Genomic DNA, 22,589 nt, shown 5'->3' with positions numbered 1-22,589 from the left:
AATGCAAGAATCTTTAAACCGACTTAGTATTATCTTCAGTGGTTGCATAAAATACCAAGCCAATTGATTTTCCTCCTTTAATCCATTGTACTCAAGGCAGAGCCTCTCTCCACATCCTTGAAATTAACTTACAACAGAGGAGCTTTTATTTTAAACTTTCTAAAGTTTTGGTCATTATGAGTGCAGATAAAGAGAGGTCCTGGATTAAGGAGGGGGTTGATTTAAGTTCAAGGTCCATCTTGCCCACTTTGTCTGCATCTTCTAGGTTGGCTGCAGCGAGAAGTCAGGGGTGGTATTAAAACCCCATGGTTGCGTCCTCGCAAGTACTGGTTTGTGCTGTCAGAGGATTCCCTTGACTACTACAGTGGGTGTGAGATGAATGCCCGGCGCCTTGGGTCTCTTGTTCTCACTAGCCTTTGCTCTGTGCTGTGGCCAGACAAGCAAACCTACAAGGAGACAGGTAAAGAATCTGTTGTTTGTGCCTGGCTAAGAAGTGGAAGAAAGCCCTGACTTGCTGCTTGAGTATTTTGAATTTTTATCATCTCTGTGTTTTGCATAAGTGGCAGTGGGGAACCCAAGGCCTATTCTTTTCTGACCGACTTTTCTTTGTGTCTTCTGCAGAGCTTTAAGGACTTTTTTGGACGTGTAGTCCAGAAAAACAACTTTTCAAAGCTCTCATCTAGTGTAATGCACAGAGTCATGGGGGTGGATGGTGAGGCCAGCGGAAATCTTGGGTTTTCAGCAGTTTTCTTTGAGATCATTTGGAGATACTTAATATATCTGTGGCATATGAGCATGAGGTTGGGCTGGAGAAAATACTTAAGGCCTGGATTTTTCCTCTGTGTGTTCTGTTAATCGCATGTTGGTTTTCCCACTTCTGCAGGATACTGGGCTGTGACAGTTTTTGGCAGAAAACATTGCTACCGGCTTTACACAGAGCACTTAAATGAGGCTGTGCACTGGGTCTGTGCTTTGCAGAAGGTCATTGTCAGCAAGGCTCCTGTTCAGACCCCCACCCAGATCCTCATGTGTGACATTGAGGTGAGGAATACATGAATGAAATGAGTAGAAATGAAGTAATCACAAAGCTTACAAGTGATGAGGCTAGGAATGGTCATGGGAGCCTTGGTTCATCAGTGTCGAGAAGTTGAGAACATAAGTGTGTGAGGAGTACATGGGCACTGAGTGGTTTATATTCTGAAAATCAGAAAGATACCATCACAAATGGCACAGTAGTAGAGTATCCTCTATAGTTATATATGTGGTTTTGATTTCAGTGCTTGTAAATTTTAATTCATAAAACTTGTTTTAAGAGTGCTTAAATCTTAAGGATTGTTGTAAATATTTTTAAAATTTACAGTACTTACCTGGCTAACTTCCTGGATGTTGGAACTAAATTTCTATTTCCCAGGAGTAATGGGAGTTGTTGTACAAGACACTTGGAGAGCTTTAGGCTGGAAACCATTAAAGGATGTGCAACTCTTCTATGATACTGGGCTAGTTTAATCTGTTGTCTGAAGTCTGCATGCTGGGTCAGCCAACAGCAGACATTTACATTACACACCAAGTTTAGCAGAATGATTTCTCGTATATAAGCTCCTTCAGAGGTAGAATTAGAGTGGCTCTCAAATCCCTTTCTTTTCCCATCACAGGAGAATCATAACAGCCCAGAAATTTTGGATCAGATTTACCACAATAATCCCATACTATGCTACACAGCTGGCCCAATCTATGCACCATTGTTGCCTTTTCCTTATGCAGGTGAGTGTCTCCTTCTTGGTAAATTATATTGTCACCTTGTTCTTTTAGTAGTCTTAATCAACACTCTGCTTTTGGGGCTGGGTGCAAGTGAGTAGACAGATCTGGATATGTGGATGTTTGGGTAATGGCTCATTTCTCTCTCTGCTCATGTTCTACAGCATCAGGTGGCCAAGGTTATGCAGGGCTCCGTGATGAAGCTGTCAAGCTCTTCTACTCGCTGCAGCAGCTGGAGGGAATGCAAGAGCCAGCCCTACTCATGCAAGGGGTGCTACAGACTTGCCATGACCTCCCACCTCTGGTGGATGAGATCTATTGCCAACTGGTGAAGCAGACAACAGAACCACCTGTGCCAGGTGCACCTACAGACCTGCGCTACTGGCAGCTGCTCACCTGCATGAGCTGCACATTCCTGCCTTCTCTGCCCATACTGTGCTATTTGCAGCTGCACCTGCAACGGTGAGCCTGTGGGAAGGGAAAAGAGCTTGGATGTCATTGGTGTAATGCTTTGTTAGTTATAAGGCTGAGAGAGAGGTGGGCAGTCACTTCCCTAACAGTCTGGGGGTGATTTTGTCCATTGCACAGCTTTTTCATAGGGAAAAGTTTTAGGAAAAGCTTTCTTCTCTTCCCTCCCAGTCTCTGTACTCGGATTACTGGATGGTGGTGTTGACAACCAGGGAAGGATATTTCCATCATGCCCTGCATGTGAACTTGTAGTTTATCTCAGTCACTGTTGGTAGACAGGAAACCAAGCAGGAAGATAGTTGATGAGACACATGAAAGCAGCATGTAGTTTGTCTGCTGGGAATCTCTTTGTGGGCAGCAGTGTTCCTGCTGAGGTGACTGCACCAAAGGCCTCTAGTTTTTTTAAATGCCAGCTCTCCCTCGACCCCCGCAGGACAGAAAACCGGTTCCCAGGCTCAGAGATGGCTCTGTATGGACGCTTCATCACAGAGGCCCTGCGCAAGACCAAAGGCCGGGAATGTGTGCCCTCACTGGATGAGATTGCACAGCTAATAAAACGCCAGGAAATGGTGTGCACTGTGCATTGTCCCGGCACGGACACATGCCAGGTGGCCATCACTTCCCATACCACGGTCCAAGAGGTGAGCAAAAGTCAAGAACCTAACTAGCAATGGGTGGGGGAAGGGAACAGAATGATTTGTTTCCAGTAAAATCCATCAGTGTATACAAAAAGAAAGTTGCAGCTGATCTAAGAAATATACGTGATATTGTTTCCATCATTACCTGGAGAGGGAGCAACAAGGGTGGACAATGTTGTAAGACTATTTCCCATCAGTCCTTATTGGGAACAGTGCAATATCTGCACTGTGACCACCTGCGTTAAAAGATGTTGCCTTTGTCTCCATCAAGAGAGATCAAACATTCAGTAATTTACCTTGCAATCCATCCCTCCCTCAAATCTCTTTCCTCAGCATGCTTGACCCTGTCTGTGTCCCCTTTACAGCACTGAGTGCCCTCCTTCTGGAAATGGCCAGGCCTCCTGTCACCCCCTTTGTCTCCTCGTCCCAGGTGGCCCGGGAACTGATGTTGCGCCTGGGCCTGGCCTGTAGCCCCAACTCGTTTATCCTCTATGAGGAAAGCTGGCAGCATGGGTGCCCCCTTCCAGAGGATGTACTCGTGGCAGACGTTCTCACTAGGTTTGAAAAGTAAGTGTCCCTTACACAGAACCTAGTATAATTTGTGTATCCCACTCCCAGTTGTAAGTGAACAGAAGAGTGAGCCCATGAATTGACAGTATGTTAAGAAATTTAACTTTAAAATCAAAGCATGATCCTATCCTCTGGAACTATGGAGATAGTCTTGCAAATATGGGGGCAGCAACCTAAGAAGCAATTGCTTGCTGAAGGAAGGAAGGAATAAGCAATTGGTTGCTGGGGAGGTAAGGACCTCCCTACAACTAGCAGAAGCAGAATGATACGAAATAAGCATATTATGCAAATTTGCCATTTATTATTATATAGTGTTGGGATCCATGTAAGATACAGTTTTAGTTGAGGCAATCAAAAAGAGAGGGGTGAGAATAGTACTGAATTGGATAGTTGTTTAGGAAGTACAGATTTGGTCTTATATACAATCCTTTGTTGGGAGGTTTGTCTGTTATTGCCCTGATAGACTGTTTTTTCTTACATGTTATATCTAGCTTGACTGGGGAACAGCCACACTGGAAGCCTCCTGCAAGACTCTGGTTTAGGCATTATGGGCATCCAAACATGGACTGTGTCGCATGCAACTGTCAGGAATTTGCACTGCTGTTTAAGAAGGTAAGGATCATAATGCAGTGTTGATAGTAACACGTTTTTGGCCTCTCCTGTACAGGCCCACAAACTGGTCCTCGATAGCTGTGTGCCTCTCTAAGGAGGTGCATTCTACTTGCAGAGCCTGAATGGCAACTTTTCTCTTCACATGGCCTTCCTTTGTTTGGACAGACATTTCCCTGTTAGCCTACAGTACCTCTGTCTTACTCCTCTTGTAACTCCAAGATCTTCCCTTCCACCAGGGGATTTATCACTGCAGTATTATCTGCTGGACTTTGGGATGGCACCTCTCTGGCCAAGCAGCAGGTGGAATGGAAGGACAAACTGCACAGTCATCTTCAGAAAGAGGCCATCATGGACAAATGGAACCAGTTTCAAAGGATGAGACAACTGGAGGCCAAGCCAACCTGTCTCAGCGTAGAGGGCAAGTGGTTGGCCTTTGGTTTTGCCCTCTTTGATACAGAAGCTCATGAGGTAAGTTTTCAGCTGCATTTCTAAAGTACCAAGCATGACAATGTAGTTGGTGTGTTATATGGTAAGAATGACAAACTGTAGAGACCAGTCGTGAGGAGTGGGGTGGGGTAGCACTTTTGACAAAGCGGTGTGTGTATATTATTGATTTCAAGTAGAGAAGGGATGTAAAAACACATAATACTTGTAGGAAAAGAGGGGTGTGTGTTTATGAAACATGTGCTAAAGGCTTCTACTATGTCATTATGGCCTGTTGGGATTAGATAAGGGTATTCATTCCTCATTCAGGAAAATATTCATGTATTTCAAAGGCAGTCAAAATGGTGTGCCATTCTTATTCCTCATGATACATGGATTTTGCTGTAAGAGTGATGTTACTATATACAGTGTGCCTGCGTCATACGCGGACGCGCTTTACACGGCTTGAGCATATGCACTCAAGCTGCGGGGCGGAGCGTCCCATTCAATTGAATGGGCGCGCACGCCTGTTGCGCCCCTGTGCCACCGTGCACGGGCCCCATTGTTTACAATGGGGCTTGAGCATAGGCGGAATTCGTCTTACGTGGAGGGATCCGGAACGGATTCCCGCGTAAGGCAAGGACCCACTGTATAGGACAAGGACTGGTAACCAATCTGGGCTGACCTCAACCCTGAAGAAATATTGTTTTAAACTGCAAGAGGCTAAACACTTGGGAGTTACAGATGTAGTTGTATCATGCCCTTTGATGGGACTTCATCCTGGGTGTACTCTTCCACTATAGATCCATGACCACCAGCAAAGAGAGCTGGAATGGGATAATAAGAACACCCATAGGAGCCAATGTGTAGTGGTTTGAGCGCTGAACTATGACTATGGAGACCATATCTCCATTCAGCCATGGAAATCCATGGGTGAGCTTTGGCAAGTCACATACTCTTAGCTTCAGAGGAAGTAAAACACAAACTCCCTCTAAACAAATCTTACAAGGAAAGCTCTATGATATGGTCACCTTAAGTGAGAAATTACTTGAAGGCACATAATGCCCATGGGGAACTGTAGAAACATGTGCTCCTGGTAAAGCTCCAAATGATTAAAATAGTATGTTATAATTCTGTATTGGGAGTGGAATTATCTACATCATGGAAATCAGAAATATCTTAATAAATGTACTTAATGTGCATTTTCCCCAACGTGTTCCATTTATACCTAATTTTTAAAATTTTCACATTTTAGCCAAAAGAAAAGCTACAACATTTGAACATGGAAGAGCACTAGTAATAGCCATCTGGAACTTTGGAAAAGATAGGAAACCTCTGATCTCTTCCCATGGTTGTGGGGCCCAGTCCAGCCCTCCACGATACTTGATTTAGGCATGTTGTATTTAAAAAAAAAACATATGTAAAATACTTTGGTACTATATTTCAAAGAACAGGTGGTATAATCTAAAACAAAGAAGCAGTAAAAAGTCACAGAAACATAATTTACAGTATGTATAATTAACAGTTCAGCTAACTGTAGGTAGGGACTGAGTTCAAACTGCAGTGACAATCTTGTTATTGTCCCTGGCTCTCCTATTGCCTAGGATTGCATCACCATAGTAGTATTAAGTGAGTTAAATAATTTTGTTTTTCTTTCAGTAAAATATATTTTTGTAACCTGAATGGTTTGCAGAATATAAACTACCATCCTTGTTGTTAAGGGCTCCCTTCTCACACTCTTGTGTTGTCCTTGGCCAAAAAGAGAGAAACTACTTGGGGTGCCCATCAGTGATGGATTAAGACTTGCTGAGAGCCTTAAGCTTTGTCAAATTTAAGAAGCCAAAAAACATCCCTCTAGTAGTATGTTTAACATTTTAGCGGGAATGAATGACCTGTGCATGTGTCTTGTTTTGGACACTATGCCTCTTGCAAAGAATACAAAACACCTCACCCATGGGTGAAGTCTTGAAGGGGTGCTGCTGGCCAGGAAATGTTTTTACTTCCCATCAGCTACAGTTGCAGTCAAGAGCAAGCACTTCTTAGTCACCTCACTTGTAGTCAGTGAGATGGCTACAGCAGCTGTCCCTGGAAAGCAGGTGGGCAGGACATGTAGCAGTGCATGATTTTTACTTTCATTTAGAGACTACCTGTATGTAATCTGAGGCCCTGAGATGTAAGTTAGCAGTTTTAAGATTGAAATCTGCCAGCCGCAGGATAGCAGATTACAGGGGCTGACATCTGATCTTGCAATGATTTTCTGCTCTGATTTCAGGTAAAGGAAATTGTGCAGCATCTACAGGCAAGCAAGTTCAGCACCACTCTGCAACAGGAGACTCACTGACTACATTAACCAAGACTGCACTCAAAACTGCGAAAGATGAGACTGCCTGAGTTGCCTGACTCCTCTTTGCCCTGGCAGCAGCCTTGTTGTCTAGGATAGTGCCTTTTTCAGTCAGACACTTTTAGCAGGGATACTAGTAGCACTTTTTGCTCCTAAGGAGCTGATAACTTTGTTTTCTCTCCTGTGCAGAGGGATTCCCCACCCAAACTTGTATTAAAAAATATTTATATCACTTCAGTTCCTCTCCTTGTTCTGGTCTCTTGAAACAAACAATGGATTACTCCTTTGTTTAGGGGTGCTACATTCACAACTCTTGTTGTAATTTACTTCCACTCATATATCATACTTTGGCATAAGGGATATGAAAGGTCAATAGCTCCCTTCCTGTACCTGGCTCTCCTAAAGTTCTCCTTTTTAAAACAAATGAGATGGGGAAATGGTGGGTCATTAGCTCTGCTATGGGTAAAATTAGAGGGGAAACCTTTTAAGACACATTAGAGCCTGTTCAGGCCTTCTATAAAACTAAATTGGCCAGCATATGAACAATGGTACACTTAAAGAGGTTCTCCATCTCTCATCCAGCAGATCTTCTGTACTAAATATATAAGCACACACTTCCCATAGGGAGAATTTCTATTCTTTGAACACATTCCAACAGAGGACTTTGTATCATACCGTAATCCAGCAACAATTTACATTTAACACAAGGGTTATAAAGGGTAACAGTCTTTCCCTTCCCAAACCAAGGCTTTTCTGTAAGCTGCCCACTACTACAGCTGTGCCTTGACAAACAAAATGACTCTTTGTTGTTTAATCAGCTTGAAGAGAACAAGGGAGTTGCTTCAAAACACTTTTTTTTTCTTTTAGGGATGAAAGGATGGAAGAGAGATGTCAGTTATAAACCATTTGGTGGGAAAAGAGCAGCACTCTAAAAGCAAAAAGCAGTGGGTAACCTAGACTAGTTTTTTTTAAGGGTTGTTTTTTTAAGGGGCATGGCAGGATTATTAATAATACAGCAGGCAAGAGTTTAGCTGCTAACAGGGATAATTCTGGCCATTAAAAACAAGGATAATATTACCTTAACTTATTACTGGGTGGCTGTGGAAATCAAATACAGTAACAGCAACTAATATGGAGTACTTTTCCTTGAAGTGAAGACTGAAGAGGACTAGGATGATTACCAGCTAAGAATACCTGGATACTGTTTTCTACTCCCTCTTATTTCAGATAATGAATGCTGGAAGGGAGAGAAGGCGCAAAGACAACAACAACAAAAGGCTCCAGACTTTAAAACCATTTCCTTCTTCCTACTCCTGACCCCATTACATAACACTGTAGCTGCAGCACAGTTACTGCCCCACAGAAACTGAGTGACACAAAATGCCAGTTTGGTATCTTATGCAGAAACATAGGCTTGGGTTATTTTAAAATGCACACAAACATCCTACATTATTATTCACTCTGGGACTTATTCCAACATAATTGTGTTTCAATAAATACAAGTGCAACATGAAGACAACTTGGTAGAGGAACACGCTTCTTACGGACATAAAAAAAGGAATAAACAGAAGTTATCCTAGTGCTGCCTGCTATTAACCAGACCTGGTGACTCCTGGTTCATGGGAAGTTGCCACATATAACCAGATGTCTCAAGGGAACAAGAAGAAATCAGGCCCAATAATAAGAACACTAGGTTGCAGCTCAACAGATGACAAAGGACTTGAGGGTCAATGTCAAAAGGGGACCAGATTCCCTTCTTTTCATGAGAGGTCTGTGAGTGCCCCTTCACTCCCAGACATGGGTCACCAAAAGGGAGGAGCTGGTGTACTTGGAGAAATCTTGCTTGAGGACGAAGACGTGCCAGAAGACAGACAATCATATCCTATAAGCCAACTCACTGCTCTTGTGTACCCCAGGAGATATAGTCAGGCCGAGTGGCAGCATGATACTCATCTATCAGCTCCTGGACAATCTTGCGGGAATCATCAAGTTCATCAAAATTCTCCTTGAACATATCCTCCTTGCGGAACTGTTCCAGGAAGGCTTCACGTTTGCGTAGTTTGTCATATTGATGGCAGGTACGTTCGAAGAGCTAGACAATAGATCCAAATGGTTCATTTCAGAAAATGCATGAGGACAGGTACACAGAAAAAGTAGAGCAATTTGGTGTCCGGTATAAATAGATTACAGGGACACCTCACTATGGTAATAAAAGATACCTCCGGACAGTGGATCACTCTTTGTCACTTCACACCTATCATATGAGAATGAAACACTCAGGAGAGTGTATTTGCTTATGTTGTTTTCCAAAAAGAAAGGTAAACAGAGCTGCAAAATGGTAGAATTTGTCCTGCACGAAGGGCTGTACTCAATGATTGGTTTTATTTCTTATAATTTACTTTTCCCCCAAGAAGAAATAAACACTGCTGCTTTTACAAGATCTTCTCTAATAAATCATCAAATGACTACCTTTTTTTTTTTTTACTACATATAGTGTCTTTCTCTGAAGACTGTTACTCAAGGTGGCTCATAACATAATTAAAGAGACATATACAGAGGTGAGTCCACAATCAATCTGGTAGCAGCCCTCTCTCACACTCTCTCAAAATGTGTGAGGGCGCCAGAGTTAAAAAAAAGGGCATCCCCCTAAAATTTTAAAACCCAGGCTCATATCGTGAAATGTGATGCTTCAATTAGCTTGGACAGAAATTTATAAGACTTTATCCATCATAACCAGAACTTTGGTATGGACCTAGAAACAGATCAGTAATCACTGAGATGGTTGTAGAAATTGGTGGACTCCTCAACAGCATTTGGGACTTTCTGAAGATACTGAGCACTGTCCAAAGCAGCCCAGGAAGAGCATAATACAGTAACCAAAAAGGAGGTACGGTAACTAAAGCGTGCATCACTGGCCAGATCAGAGAAACACACCTATGTAATATATACCAAGTTCATCTCAGATCATGCACTAGATAGACAATGATTTCTACTTTATTACTCTAACACAGATGGATGGAAGACTTTCTACAAGTGTTACTAAGTGGGGATTTCTCTGTAGACTCCAGAGTTTTGACTGGAGCATTTCATGGTTGTTTTTCCTCTCTCTTTTTGTATTATTCATTTTTTTGTATTATTGGTGGGTTTACTTTTTAAAAAAACCCAAACAAACAAAAACAAACAAGCCATAAGGAACAGATGGGTTGCTAATAAATCTGCAAAAATTCCAGAGGACAAGAAGGAATCTGGACAAGGGAACAAGGTTATCTCAACATCTATCTCTAGCTTATCCTCCACTGCCAAAATTTTCCCTTCCTCATACAGAATCAATGGTGGCACCATGCTCCCGCATAAGTATCTCACCTTGATCCATCAGACTTCTCAATACAACTAGAAGAGGGCCAGAAGATTCCTAATGCAAATACATCCTAAATTACTTTCAAAGAGTAAACTTTTCAGACCATGCATTTCTTATTTCTCAAAAAGCAAGGAATTAGACAACAAAAGCCTTGAGAGCAACTGAATCCAGTTTAACCCAGTTCCAGAATTGCAATAACAACATCTGGTGATAGAAAATGCATCAGTTCTGCCTGAAAACGACTGATGGAAGTAAATAAATAATCTCTAACTGCATCTTGAATTAAAAAAAAAAAAGGATGCAGAAATAGCCCCACTGGGAGTACTTTAAATGCCAAAACTATCTTTATCTCATCAGGTTAATTCTGAGAACATCAAGCCATGTAGTAAAATGAAAAATTGCCCCAGCTGTTTCACTGACTCACCGATGAAATATTGGTGTGATTAGCCATCATCAGACCGCTAACCCTGTGTGCTGATGGCAAGTATGGAGACTTCCTAGAAAGTGCCACTTGAATGCTGGCAGGGCCCCAAGGAATGAAGTTAGCCAGTTTCCTCTCCCGGATCCGCTGTAAACTCTTATGAACCTGATGGAAGACAGATAGTTTGTGTGTATGCATGAACACAGCTATGTTAAGAAAATAAAAAGAAAGTTTCACCTGAAGTGTGGACATTCACAGCACATATCACAAGCCTGATAACATGCAGGCAGAATTGTGGATACACAGCAATCACATTATTCTAATCCTACTGGGCACAAGATAAGCTTCCAGACAAACTGGTTTGGCTGAGCATATGCTAGCTACTGACCTGGGTGGGATCCACCTCCCCTTGGATGATGTTAAGGATGGCAATGTAGCAATGGTTGGTCTGCCGATCACGCCCCATGGATACCATGACATTCTTGGGCTGCAGCAGCCGTCGCATCACATCAAGGACAGTGGTTTTGCGAACGCTGGCCACCTGTGGGTAGTGTGGGACAGCATTGGCATTTATTCAGGAGAGGAGATGAAACAGAGCCAAAAGGTATCCCTGGATCTTATGTTATTCAGAAGGAAAATGTTGCAGCCTTCCAAGCCAGGCTGAAGAAAATACACACACATCACTCACACAACATCTCTTTTTTCTGAGATACAGCAAAGCAGGGTTCTGACTTCCTTGGACCATTCTGGTAACCATAAAGGGTGTCTAAGAATGATGGAGAGAAACTAAACAAATACCCATATTTACAGGTAAGGATAAAGAAAAAAATAAGAGATAATCTGAAAGAAGCATGAGCACACAGAGTTACACACAAACACACACCATGCAGCTGATACCCTCTTCTGGACTGTTAGCCTTTGTGACCTCAGTTTGCCCTGCTGCTTGTGGAAAGGGATGAAAAGGAGAGAAAGAGAGCTATGTTTAGCAGGCTGAGAATGGAGATAAGAAGGCTGTCTTAGGAACATCCCTTGCAAGGAAGTATCACATGCCTCTTTGCACATCAGTTTTCCTCTTGCTACACATTTGCTACTGGACAGTTCTGGGCACATCTGTAATTGCCAGTCACTGATTGGTTACAGGTGCACCAGGACAGTGCCTTTGAACTGTCACCTTACTAGTAGATTTTGGTATCCCAGACTTCCTGTATAAGTATACTCTGCCATCAAGTAACATCTTTGTTATAGATCACATATTTGGTGTAAAGTGCCATGGATTACAAATTAAACTAGAGGACAAAAGACCAGCTGCCCATTCTCAGACCATCTGCATACATATACAGAAAAGGAGTAAAGGGCAAAGGGCCAGTAATGATGCGCAAGAATACCAAGAGCATGGTTTAGGGGCACAGTGGGGGGAAAGTACTTACAGCCTGATCTGTGGTGAGAGGTGTGTAGCCTGTGATGAGGAAGTGTAACCTGGGAGTAGGGATAAGGGAGGCAATCAATCCAATCAAGTCATTATTCATGTAGCCTGGGTAGCGCAATGTAGTGGTACTGGCAGACATGATGGTGGAAACCTAGGAAGAAAATAAAGACAAAAATCATGGTAAGATCCACACTAATATCAGAAATTAACAACAACCACAACTATATTTTCCATAATCAAAGGTAGTTAGCATGATCCAAAACAAAACCAAGATCCATAGGTGGGAAATACCTTTATTTGGAGCTACAGAATTTCCACAAAATTTGCAAGCTAAGATCTCAAGAACTCTTCACTGGGTTAGCTGGGGCCAAATATTAAGTGGGGGGGCAAGAGAAATGCAAGGAAGTTTAGACTCCTCCATATCACTTTATTTGTGGATCCTGAAAGAACTAGCTGAAAAATGTCCATGCTGAGTGATTAGGGATATTCAGTGGATAAATTTTAATTTAAATACTTTGTGTGCAGGTTATTATTTACTTATTTTAAATTTATGCTGCTTTTCAGTCCAATACTACAATATAAAAATATACAGAATTCCAAACGCACAGCCACCAGCAGACTTAATGTCAAACTGTACATCAGCTTAGTCTCTCAAGTGAATCATGCCTGCCTCTCACTGAGATATTCCTTGATGAAGCATCCAGTCTTTTTTCTTCAGGGATGAGGGAAGCATCTTCTTAACATCACATTCATACTCACTTACCAGTTGGTTGATCTGAGAAAAGGTAGGGTTCTGAATGTGTAGTCTGTCAGTGGCAATGCGGTTCAGAGCTGTGTTGTCTAGAACCACCTGTGAAAAGGGAGACAATGTAGGGTAAGAGTGAATGGGTAGACATCTCTCTGCTTTGTTAAATATGTACATCGGATTCAGGTTGCATTCACCGAGAGCTACTCTTGTATTTATTTTTTACACATTACCAGGTCCTCTATAACACTGGGTGGGTATACACAGAATGGGACCTTGAGATGTAAGCCTCTTCAGATACCAACTTATAGTTTCATTGTATGTATCAGTAGGTCTTACGTATGGTGCGTTTTCTCTCCTACTCTACTACTGGTGGGCAGTTTTACAGTACTTCCTCCTCCAAAGGGAGAGAAGTACCTTTCACAACCATGCCTTACCACACAATCAGCATTTTGTGTCAGCCGCTTGAGTGTCAAGAGAGAGTTGTATGGTTGCACTACCACATCACTCATCTCATCCTGGTTAGGGAAGACTGAATATGTCTGCACCAGCTTCTTAGGGTACCTGTTGAAAAGGAAGATGGTTAGTTATTCAGTGCTTCAGTAGAATATGTGCCACATCTCAGGATGCTGTATGGGGTGCACTGACTGTGCAGTAGCAATTCTGGAATACCAGATACACAAATTGACTGAAGTAGAACCAGATGTGGGTACAAGCACCACAGTGTACCAAAGAGTCTGTAATTTGGCAGAACAGTCAGGAACTAGAGGTTGGATATGAGAATAACTCAGAAATAGTCCCATGTTTTACTGATAAGGACAAAAAAACTACAAAGGCCATCATAAATAAAAAGTTTAAGGTGGCAGTGGAAAAGAAGGCATTTCTAATAACTGTGTTCTAAAATAAACATGTTGAGGAACACAACTATTAATTAGGACTCAATATGACAGTAACCCTTTCCTTATATCACTGAATTTGGGGGCAAACAGAATGGATCTCTGGAGTTACTGTGAAGATACATCACCATGAAAGTTCTTTCCATTCAAAGAGAATGGCAGCGTCTCTAGACTGACATCTCTCACTTAACAGAGATGGCTGAAAACATAAAAATTCCACTGGCAGTTGTACTACCTCCTCATTATATAATTATTATATAACTCACCCTAAAACACTATTTCGAAGTTTCTTAATACAAGCTAGAGGACTGGAAGAAAGCTATCTCCAAGGTTTCAAAGGAGACAGACTCAAGAATGTATCAAGATGATGTACATACCAGTCTTCTCTGAACTTACACTAAGTTCAGCATTACCTTCTGACTCAGAAGAGAACATCCAGTTCTGAGATGATCAACTGCAGTAATATTCCACAGTAATAATAAAAGATCAGCTACAGACCTAGTTTGGACTATACTGATTTTTCTTCATTATACTGTATTACATAAGTCATCTATCTGAAGTAGGTATTAAATGAAATGATTGCTCTGTAATGTTTTGTAATGAGCTGTCAAGGGGACAAGTCAAATGCCTACACAGACGCACAAGAACAGCACACACTTATCACAGTTATCCTCATGGAATGAGCTAAAACATCTACTCAAAATGTGGAAGTCTTAATTTTATATACTGCTGAACTATGACAATTTTGTAAGCAGTTTATAGTAATAATTTTAAATCTTCTAAGGAAGAATGAGACTAAGATGAAATATAAAACAAACATAAAACAGCTTTTGGATAAGCAGGATAAGCAACAGCAGTGATTCTTTAATCCTCTTAGAGTAAAATGATAAAAACTCTAGATTAAAAACAAGAAATCCAAAGTCTATAGCTCAATATTTTGTAAGACATACTATAAAGCATATCTCCAGAAGTTTTATACAGTATTTGTTTAATACATCAGCAGTCTCCCAAACCTGTGAAAAGGGCCCTGGCAAACCCAAAGCCACAAACAGAAGTGACTTTTAGTTGTTATTTTTAATCAAAAATATGACAGTGTAGCTCACTGGGATAAAAAAAAAATGACCTCTAAGGCTTCTGCAATCTATGGTGAAATAAATTAAGGTAAAAGCTAGAAAATGTGTACAACTCCGCTGTTAGTCCTAAAATTAATTGGTAATTTCACTGTTTGCAGGAATTTCTAATTACATATCTTCAAGCAAAAAAATATTTAATATTTCCACAAAAACATTACTGTAATCTAGGTAGGGGGTTACTCTGGCCTTTTGATTTCATTCACCAATCCACATGCCAAATGACAATTATTTCATTTTATTAACATATGGAAGGATATGCAATTGTAGATGTTGTGAACTAGAGTGAAGCTTGTACAAATTAAGTTCTGGGGGGCTTCAGAGTGGGCTGAAGAGAAGGGTGGGTAGAGAGATGGATGGAGTCAGCCTCAACTACAAAATACTGATGTTGGGTAGGGATATACTTCAACTCAATTGCTAGCACAGCTGTCAGTGCTAGACATACTGAAATTAAATCATATTTGCTGTGAACCTGAATTGGCCGAACATGCTTACCCAAAGGAACTATATCATACACAATGATATAGGAATAATGCAGTTTGCTTTACGCATTAGAAATGCAGTACCCAGAAGTGCATGTGAAGCCAGTTGCAATTTTGCTCCTAGGAAACCCATTACAGTGTGCCCGCGTTATACGCGGGTGCGTTTTACACAGACTTGAGCATACATGCTCAAGCCACAGGGAGCGTGTAGGGCGGTGCGTCCCATTCAAATGAATGGGGCACACACCTGTGGTGCCCCACACGCTCCCACACCGCCATGCACGAGCCCCATTCAAATGAATGGGGCTTGAGCATAGGCGGAATTCGCCTTACTTGGGGGGGTCCCGAACGAATCTCCCGCATAAGGCAAGGGCCCACTGTATTAGGTAACAATAGAAGCCTCGACCCACTCTAGGATAAAACAAAGTGATTCCACAGTGGGCATTTTAAGCATTCACAAGTCTTAACTTCTCTAGTAGGTGGCAGGATTCTTCTGCCACTGGATGACTACATCAATCTGATAGAAGGAACCTTCATCTAAGTTCAGTCAGATGAAAAACAGACTGCTCCCAAGCTCAGCATAAAATGAGACCTCCTCCTTTGGAGTATTCCTGGATATAGAAAAGATCTGAAGAAGGTCATAAATCAACCACAAACAGTGACTACACAGTAAAACAAATTATATTTTGTGGACCTTGCAGTGCAGGAGAAGCTTAAAGAGATTTACAATGAAGACTGGACACATCCAGCATTTATTTGGTGCATTACTTCTGAGCCCAGAGGATGACAGCAGTATTAGTGGGGTGGGGAGATTATAGTCAAGCGAATGCCTCAGCTAACTGAATTGTCCCCAAATGTCTCTTTCATCTCTCCTCAAAATTTTTGGAAATTCCATGTGGAAAGAATGATCAAATTGCCACTGCCCATCCAAAATAAATGTGATTTGTTTTAGCTGAAACTAGAGAACATTCCTTGCCTGAGGGATGAGAAGTGATTGTTTCTCTTTCCGGTTTCAAGTCACAACTCCACCACTTACAAGGCTTGCCTAAGCTGGTGTTGGGGTGGGGCAGTCTTCACTCTGAATCACCTGTGTATCTTACACATTTGCCAGTCTGATGTCTCTCTAGACTGACTGGCTTTTTCACCTACATGTGCTCCCCAGGAGTGTGAAGTTTACATGCATTTACAGGTATTTCATGCCACCACTCACCTGTCATTTAATCTTTCCAGGAGATAAGAACCCAAACCAGAGCCAGTCCCACCTGCGATGGAATGGCACAGTACAAAACCCTGAAGAGAAAAGTAGCAGAAAGTTTTTGTGCGTGCATATATATACACAAATACACAGAGGCCATCCTCTTATGGGAGGTACACTCAATGAATATTACTAACACCAAATCAGATAGCTGAAGTTATAAACATGAAGGCCATATAGTTTGAATCTTCCTTTCTGCAATGCAAAGGCCCGCAATACTTGCTACAGCCCTTCCGAGATCCAAATCAGTCATACTCTTCAGTATTGCCTTAAACACAAAATAATACATAAATCTGTAAGATAAGACCACTGGAGAGTCAAGGGTAACAGAGACCCTCAAAGCCTGTTATAACTTGTAGAATATTGTGATTAAGAGCGCAGACATCAAACAAAAATGTTGCAGTGTATCCCCTGTCCTGATAGGAGTGCTTTAGGCAGAACTCAAAAGAGATTTTTTGTGATACAGTATTTGAGATTTATGGGAGGGAAGATGGTGGAAAGAAACCAAGTATTAAATTTCCTATTCTCTTCTGCTGTTATATAGTCTAGCAACTGGCTGTTGGTGTTCCCTTTATTCCTCCTTCCAAGTCATGGATAGGGAAAGTAATTGAACTCACTTATATAAATACACACACACACACACACACACACACACACACACACACAGAGATATATAAATTTCAAAACTCCAGATAACTTCTCCCAACAGTTGCATGTAGATGTTAAACATTGTGAGGGACAGAACTGAACCACATGCCAAGGGGGTTGAACAGCAATCTCTCAGAGTTCACTCCCTCCAGGAAGGACTTGGAACTAGTTTCAAACACTGTTCCTAAGTCCTATCCCTGAGGATACCATGACTGATGGAAGCTACAGAGAGGTCCAGCAGAACCAACAGGGACACACTCCCCACTCAGTTCCTTGCATATCTACCAAGTTGAACACTGCTGGCTTTGTCATAGCCAGACCTGAAGACAGATTGAAATGGATCAAGATGGACCATTTCGTCCAGGAAACCTTGGACCTGGAAAGCCACCACACATTCTAGAACCTTGCTTAGGAGAGGAATACTGGAGACTGGCCTGTAATTCTCTAGCAAGGTGGAGTTCAGGAGGGTTCTGTTAACTACCTCATTACAGCACCTTTTAGGCAGGATGGAAAGCTGCCACGCTGCAGTGAGACATTCACCTTACCCAGTCAGCCAGTCTCCCCGTGGCTGTTTTCAGGAGCCAAGAGGAACAAGCATCCAGTACATGTGGTGGCTTTCATGTCTCCAATGACTCTGTCCACATCCGCAGGCTATATAAACTGAAATGTTTCTAATAACGCAGGACAAACAGCTGCCAAGGTTACTGTATCAACCACAGCATCCAAGTCAGAGCAGATCCAAATCTGAAACTAAATTCTACTTCAAAGTTTTATCTGAACCAATATTCCAAAGTTCATGGAAGTAACTGAGCACATTTTTATGATGATTCCAGGTTTGAAAAATATTGCTTTACTTTTAATTACCAGTAACATACTTTTGTGTACCTGGGGACTCCCTGCAAATATGGAGTAACTATTTGGAGTGACCTATTTCACTAGTGAACTTGGGACAGTCCCAAGCCTATTACTAGAAGGCATAAATGAGAATCTAGAATCAACTGCTGTATTCTATCCTCAGTCATTGCTGTAATAGCAATGGTGCCATTTGGGATCACAGATGCGCTGAAAAAAGAAACCTGTGACAATATTTGAAGCTCACCAGTCAGAAGAGGATATAGGATTGTACATATTCCCCATACATCATACAAATGAGTTTTTAACCTCATAGTGCACATTTCCCAACCCTAATTTGCCTAATATTTTAAGGTGATTATCTTGCATCACCAGTACTTCTCGCCCTAAATTATATACAAACAAAACAAATAAACAGCTTCATTTATATACCACTTCATACTGAACTAAACTGTCTAAGCAGTTTACAACTGTACGTTAATTGCCTCCAACAAGAGGGCAATTAACTTACAGAGTTGTGAAAATAAAGAGGTGATACTGGTGAACTAACAATCCTATATACTATCCTCAGGCATCTGAAGGAAAAGTAGGATCAAAAAATCTCTAGCAATCATTGTTGCAGTTAAGGAGTATTAACATTTAAATATTTGAGTGTTCTGGATAATAAGCACTAAAGGGAAAGACTTCAAGATGTATAAAAGCAAGGCAGCCCTGGATCTGCAGTAAATACATTTAACAAACTGCACCAATAAAGCAAAAGATGTCTCCACCAGGTACTCTAGATCAAAATAGCAAAATTTATTACGGCATACAGCCAGTGCAAAGAAAGAATACAACAGTGACCAAATATCCATATAGACACAATACGATCATGATGTCCATACATATCAACGAGAAATCTAAAATGGGATAAAACTCTCTACCATGTGCTGAATTATAGGGGAATTTAAAGGAATTATAGAAATATTACAAAAGGGTTTCTTTGGCATAGTCATTTAAGTGTCAATGGTGCTCTAGAGAGACACTGCAAAAATGTCTAGGACAAAAATACTAGGGCCATCGTGCTGAAGCCCATGCCCACTTGGTTCTTATAAGTTCCCTTACCTCTAAGCTGTCACTGCCATCAGCTTCTCTGTCTATAATGTCAAAAATATCTTCATGAATCTTTTCCCCCTGCAAACCAAAGAATAGGATGTAATCAAAGATTTACTCTACTCGGTAGTAAAGCCTCACAGTTTAACAGTCCTCTAGAAACTCAATATAATTTAATCACTTTTTCCTGAGTGAACAGAGTACAAATGAAAATTGTTTTGAAGGAAATATCCACGTCTAGCTGTTTAAAAAAACACATATATGCTACCAGTTCTTGATTCTCTTACCTGTGAAAATCCACTGGCCCAGTTGTTCCCAGCCCCACCACCATGCTCAGACAGGTATATATTTTCTGGGTTGTAGAGGTTGGCATATGGGGAATTCAGAATGGAATGTATCACTCGTGGTTCCAAATCCAGGAGGACGGCTCGTGGGATATAGTGCTCATCATCTGCCTGTCAACAAGGAATGCAAACATACTGAGCAATCTGCAGGACAGCAGTTCCAACATTGTTCTGCCTTTCCAAACAATCATCTGACTGCATACCTCCAAAATGAAATATTCTACTTTTAGATAACAGCAACTGTCATGAGGAGGCATTGTATGTGTTCCTTGTTCACATTTCATTGACTCTAGACTTCTAATCTCTTATATCATGCAGATATATGTGTGTGTGTGTGTGTTTTAAAGATACACTGTATTTTCAGTACATTCAGAGAACTTTTAAGAATTCAAAAGCAGCAGGCTTAAGAGTTCTACCCAGTTCCCTTTTCTCATCTCTTACGGACACACAGTAGAAGTATGTATAGCTAAGAGCTAGTATGGCTTTCTTCCTCCCAGTAGTAACCAAAAGAAAGAGTTTAGGGTTTGTTCTTGGTTTCTTTCTGGGGGTGGGTGGGTTGGGGGGCAGGAATAAACCATGGGTTAGCTCAGCTCATCGGGATGCGGTGGCTTAGTGGTCAAGACGCCAGTTCTGATGATCAGAAGATCAGAAGATTGGCAGTTCGAGGCCCGAGTGCTGTATGATGGGGTGAGATCCTATTACTAGTCTCAGCTTCTGCCAACCTGTAGACATTCACCTATTGCAGTGATGGTGAACCTTTTTGTGGCCGAGTGCCGAAACTGCAACCCAAAACCCACTTATTTATTGCAAAATGCCATGTCCCTCTGGCTTTCTAGTAACAAACTCTGACAAACTCAGTGCTGGGACGATGGCACATGTGCCCACATAGAGGGCTCTGAGTGCCACCTCTGGCATGTGTGCCATAGGTTCGCCATCACTGACCTATTGTTTGGATCTACCTTCAAAGTGTATGAAGGTGAGGAAGTGCCTGTGTTTTTAGAGCCCTATGTATAAGCACTCAATTCTGTAAGTGAAAAAATTACATTAAGATTTTATAAGATAATATACTGTCAATATAATGCAGAAATTAAAGGGAGTGTTGTTGTGGCTTATAGATTGCATGCTTTCTGGCACACAAAAGAGTTTTGAAAGAGCCTTAGGTGTTTTCTCCAAATCTCAAAAACATTTAAATTCAAGTATAAACAATTATTCCATTATTTTCACAAAAGAGTAAGTGAAACAGCTTTCTAGAAGTAATTACTAGAGGCCAGCCCCAAGCAGTGGAGTAAATAAAGTGCATGATTCCATGACAGGAACAAGTCCATTGTGTGTTCACAAGCCATGTAGGTTCAGTCCTTTGCAAAATCCCCACATTACCTGATAGAAAAACACATCTTTGCGATCTGTACCCTCCGTGGCGAATTCCTCCACAATACCCTCAGGACTGATGCCATGTTCTGCACAAAGCTGTTTCCAGAATTCAAACCCAACTGCAAGTGTGAAAAGAAGAAGACAACAGAAGGCATAAATAAAGGGAAAACGAGGGGTGCGCTAGTTTGACCCTGTGGTCTTTTGGTACAATAACTTGAGCCAGCTTGGTGTAGTGGTTTGAGCGTCGGACTATGACTCTGGAGACCAGGGTTTGATTCTCCGCTTGGCCATGAAACCCACTGGGTGACCTTGGGAAAGTCACACTCTCTCGGCCTCAGGGAAAGGCAAATCTCCTCTGAACAAATCTTGCCAAGAAGACCCCATGATAGGGTTGCCATGAGTCAGAAACGACTTGAAGGTACACAATAACATTACAACAAGAGTAACTTCGGTAAGGCGAATGGTCCTATGTTAGCTCCCAAGGGATCCCACATATTCTGCCTAACATCCCAAAGTGCCAGTTCTGCCCCACTTCCACAGAGACTGGCAGCCCAGAAGATGCCATTTGCTCTTACTGGTTAATGACCCCCACCGCCTCCACTCCAAGGCCCAAGCCCAGGGTGACCAGATGTCCTCCTTTTCCAGGACACGTCCTACACTTCTGCCCAAGAGGAATTACAAAACGCCCTCCATTTGAAGCAAGACTGAAAAGCATACATTTACACCGATATGTAGGGTGACTAGACATCTTCCTTTTCCAGAACGCATCCTACACTTCAACCTTCTTCCCAGGAGGAATCCCAAAACATCCTCCATTTGGAGCAGGACTAAAAAACCACACCATTGACCCTGGGCACGAAATATAAGCCACATAGAACCAATAACATATTGAATACATAACTAAATATATATCCAACATATAAAGATATATAGATAATGTATATATATAGCAACTATATAGTGAACATATAACCTATATATATATATTTGAATATTCAACATATAACACACACATAATATATATAAAACTAAATAATCAACATATAAGCTATATATATTATATATATATAGCTAACTATATATTGAACATATAACCTATATATATATATATTTGAATATTCAACATAACACACACACACATATATATAAAACTAATATATATCCAAATATAAGCATATATATATATATATAGCTACTATATATTGAACATATACCTATATATATATATATATATTTGAATATTCACATATAAACACACACACACATATATATAAAACTAAATATATATCCAACATATAAGCTATACTTATTATTTATAATTATATATATATATAGACTAACCTATATTGAACATATAACCTAGTATATTCAACCTATAACCAATATATGGATACATATATATATATATTATGTATGTAAAACTCAATCTATATCCAACATATAACCAATGAGTCCATATGTTTGAATGGACGAAGGATTCGGATTTAAGGCCAGCCTAGAAACGAAGCCTCTCCTCGGAGGAGCAGGGGCCTTACTCTGGTTCCCGCATTGCCCCAACTGCAGAGTGATGATCTCTCGAGGCATTGCGAAGCCTGTCGTTCCTTTAGTTCTTCCCGCCGCTGCTTTGAGGCCTAGAATCCGGCTCTCGCCTTAGCAACGGCCGTTCCGCGCGCCTGCGCATTGCTAAGGCGAGAGCCGGATTCTAGGCCTCAAAGCCAAGTAGAAGTAGAAGCGGCGGGCCCAGCGTCTGTACAGCGCATGC

At 41.4% G+C, this 22,589-nt stretch overlaps 2 protein-coding genes across 7 annotated transcripts in view; one reads left to right on the top strand and one right to left on the bottom strand.

Annotated features, from left to right (window-relative positions):
* PLEKHH3 (pleckstrin homology, MyTH4 and FERM domain containing H3) overlaps positions 1-7,044 on the top strand; it is a 21,019-nt gene extending 13,975 nt beyond the window's left edge. For 3 of the 6 annotated variants that reach the window (XM_042477335.1, XM_042477336.1, XM_042477338.1), the window contains exons 4-12: positions 266-460; positions 884-1,041; positions 1,653-1,761; positions 1,920-2,217; positions 2,657-2,864; positions 3,292-3,428; positions 3,923-4,043; positions 4,280-4,511; positions 6,739-7,044. In XM_042477335.1, coding sequence (XP_042333269.1) covers positions 266-460; positions 884-1,041; positions 1,653-1,761; positions 1,920-2,217; positions 2,657-2,864; positions 3,292-3,428; positions 3,923-4,043; positions 4,280-4,495 — 1,442 coding nt within the window. In that variant the 3' untranslated portion in view covers positions 4,496-4,511; positions 6,739-7,044. Of the gene's footprint in view, positions 1-265; positions 461-883; positions 1,042-1,652; positions 1,762-1,919; positions 2,218-2,656; positions 2,865-3,226; positions 3,429-3,922; positions 4,512-6,738 lie in introns of those variants that run through there. The other 3 variants (XR_006104827.1, XM_042477339.1, XM_042477340.1) reach the window with 3 other exon arrangements.
* Positions 5,875-22,534, bottom strand: TUBG1 (tubulin gamma 1). Its single transcript, XM_042477343.1, has 11 exons — positions 22,363-22,534; positions 20,834-20,946; positions 19,400-19,567; positions 19,125-19,193; positions 16,476-16,555; positions 13,195-13,321; positions 12,776-12,862; positions 12,014-12,163; positions 10,975-11,127; positions 10,590-10,751; positions 5,875-8,899 (listed from the first exon to the last, which is right to left on the bottom strand). Exons 1-11 carry the CDS (start codon positions 22,409-22,411, stop codon positions 8,702-8,704), a joined length of 1,356 nt encoding a protein of 451 aa, XP_042333277.1. The 5' UTR covers positions 22,412-22,534; the 3' UTR covers positions 5,875-8,701.
* Between the last annotated feature and the right edge of the window lie 55 nt (positions 22,535-22,589).

The sequence above is a fragment of the Sceloporus undulatus genome, chromosome 6 (genome assembly GCF_019175285.1).
Source record: "Sceloporus undulatus isolate JIND9_A2432 ecotype Alabama chromosome 6, SceUnd_v1.1, whole genome shotgun sequence".
NCBI lineage: Eukaryota > Metazoa > Chordata > Lepidosauria > Squamata > Phrynosomatidae > Sceloporus > Sceloporus undulatus.
This window is presented reverse-complemented; position numbering and strand designations above follow the sequence as displayed.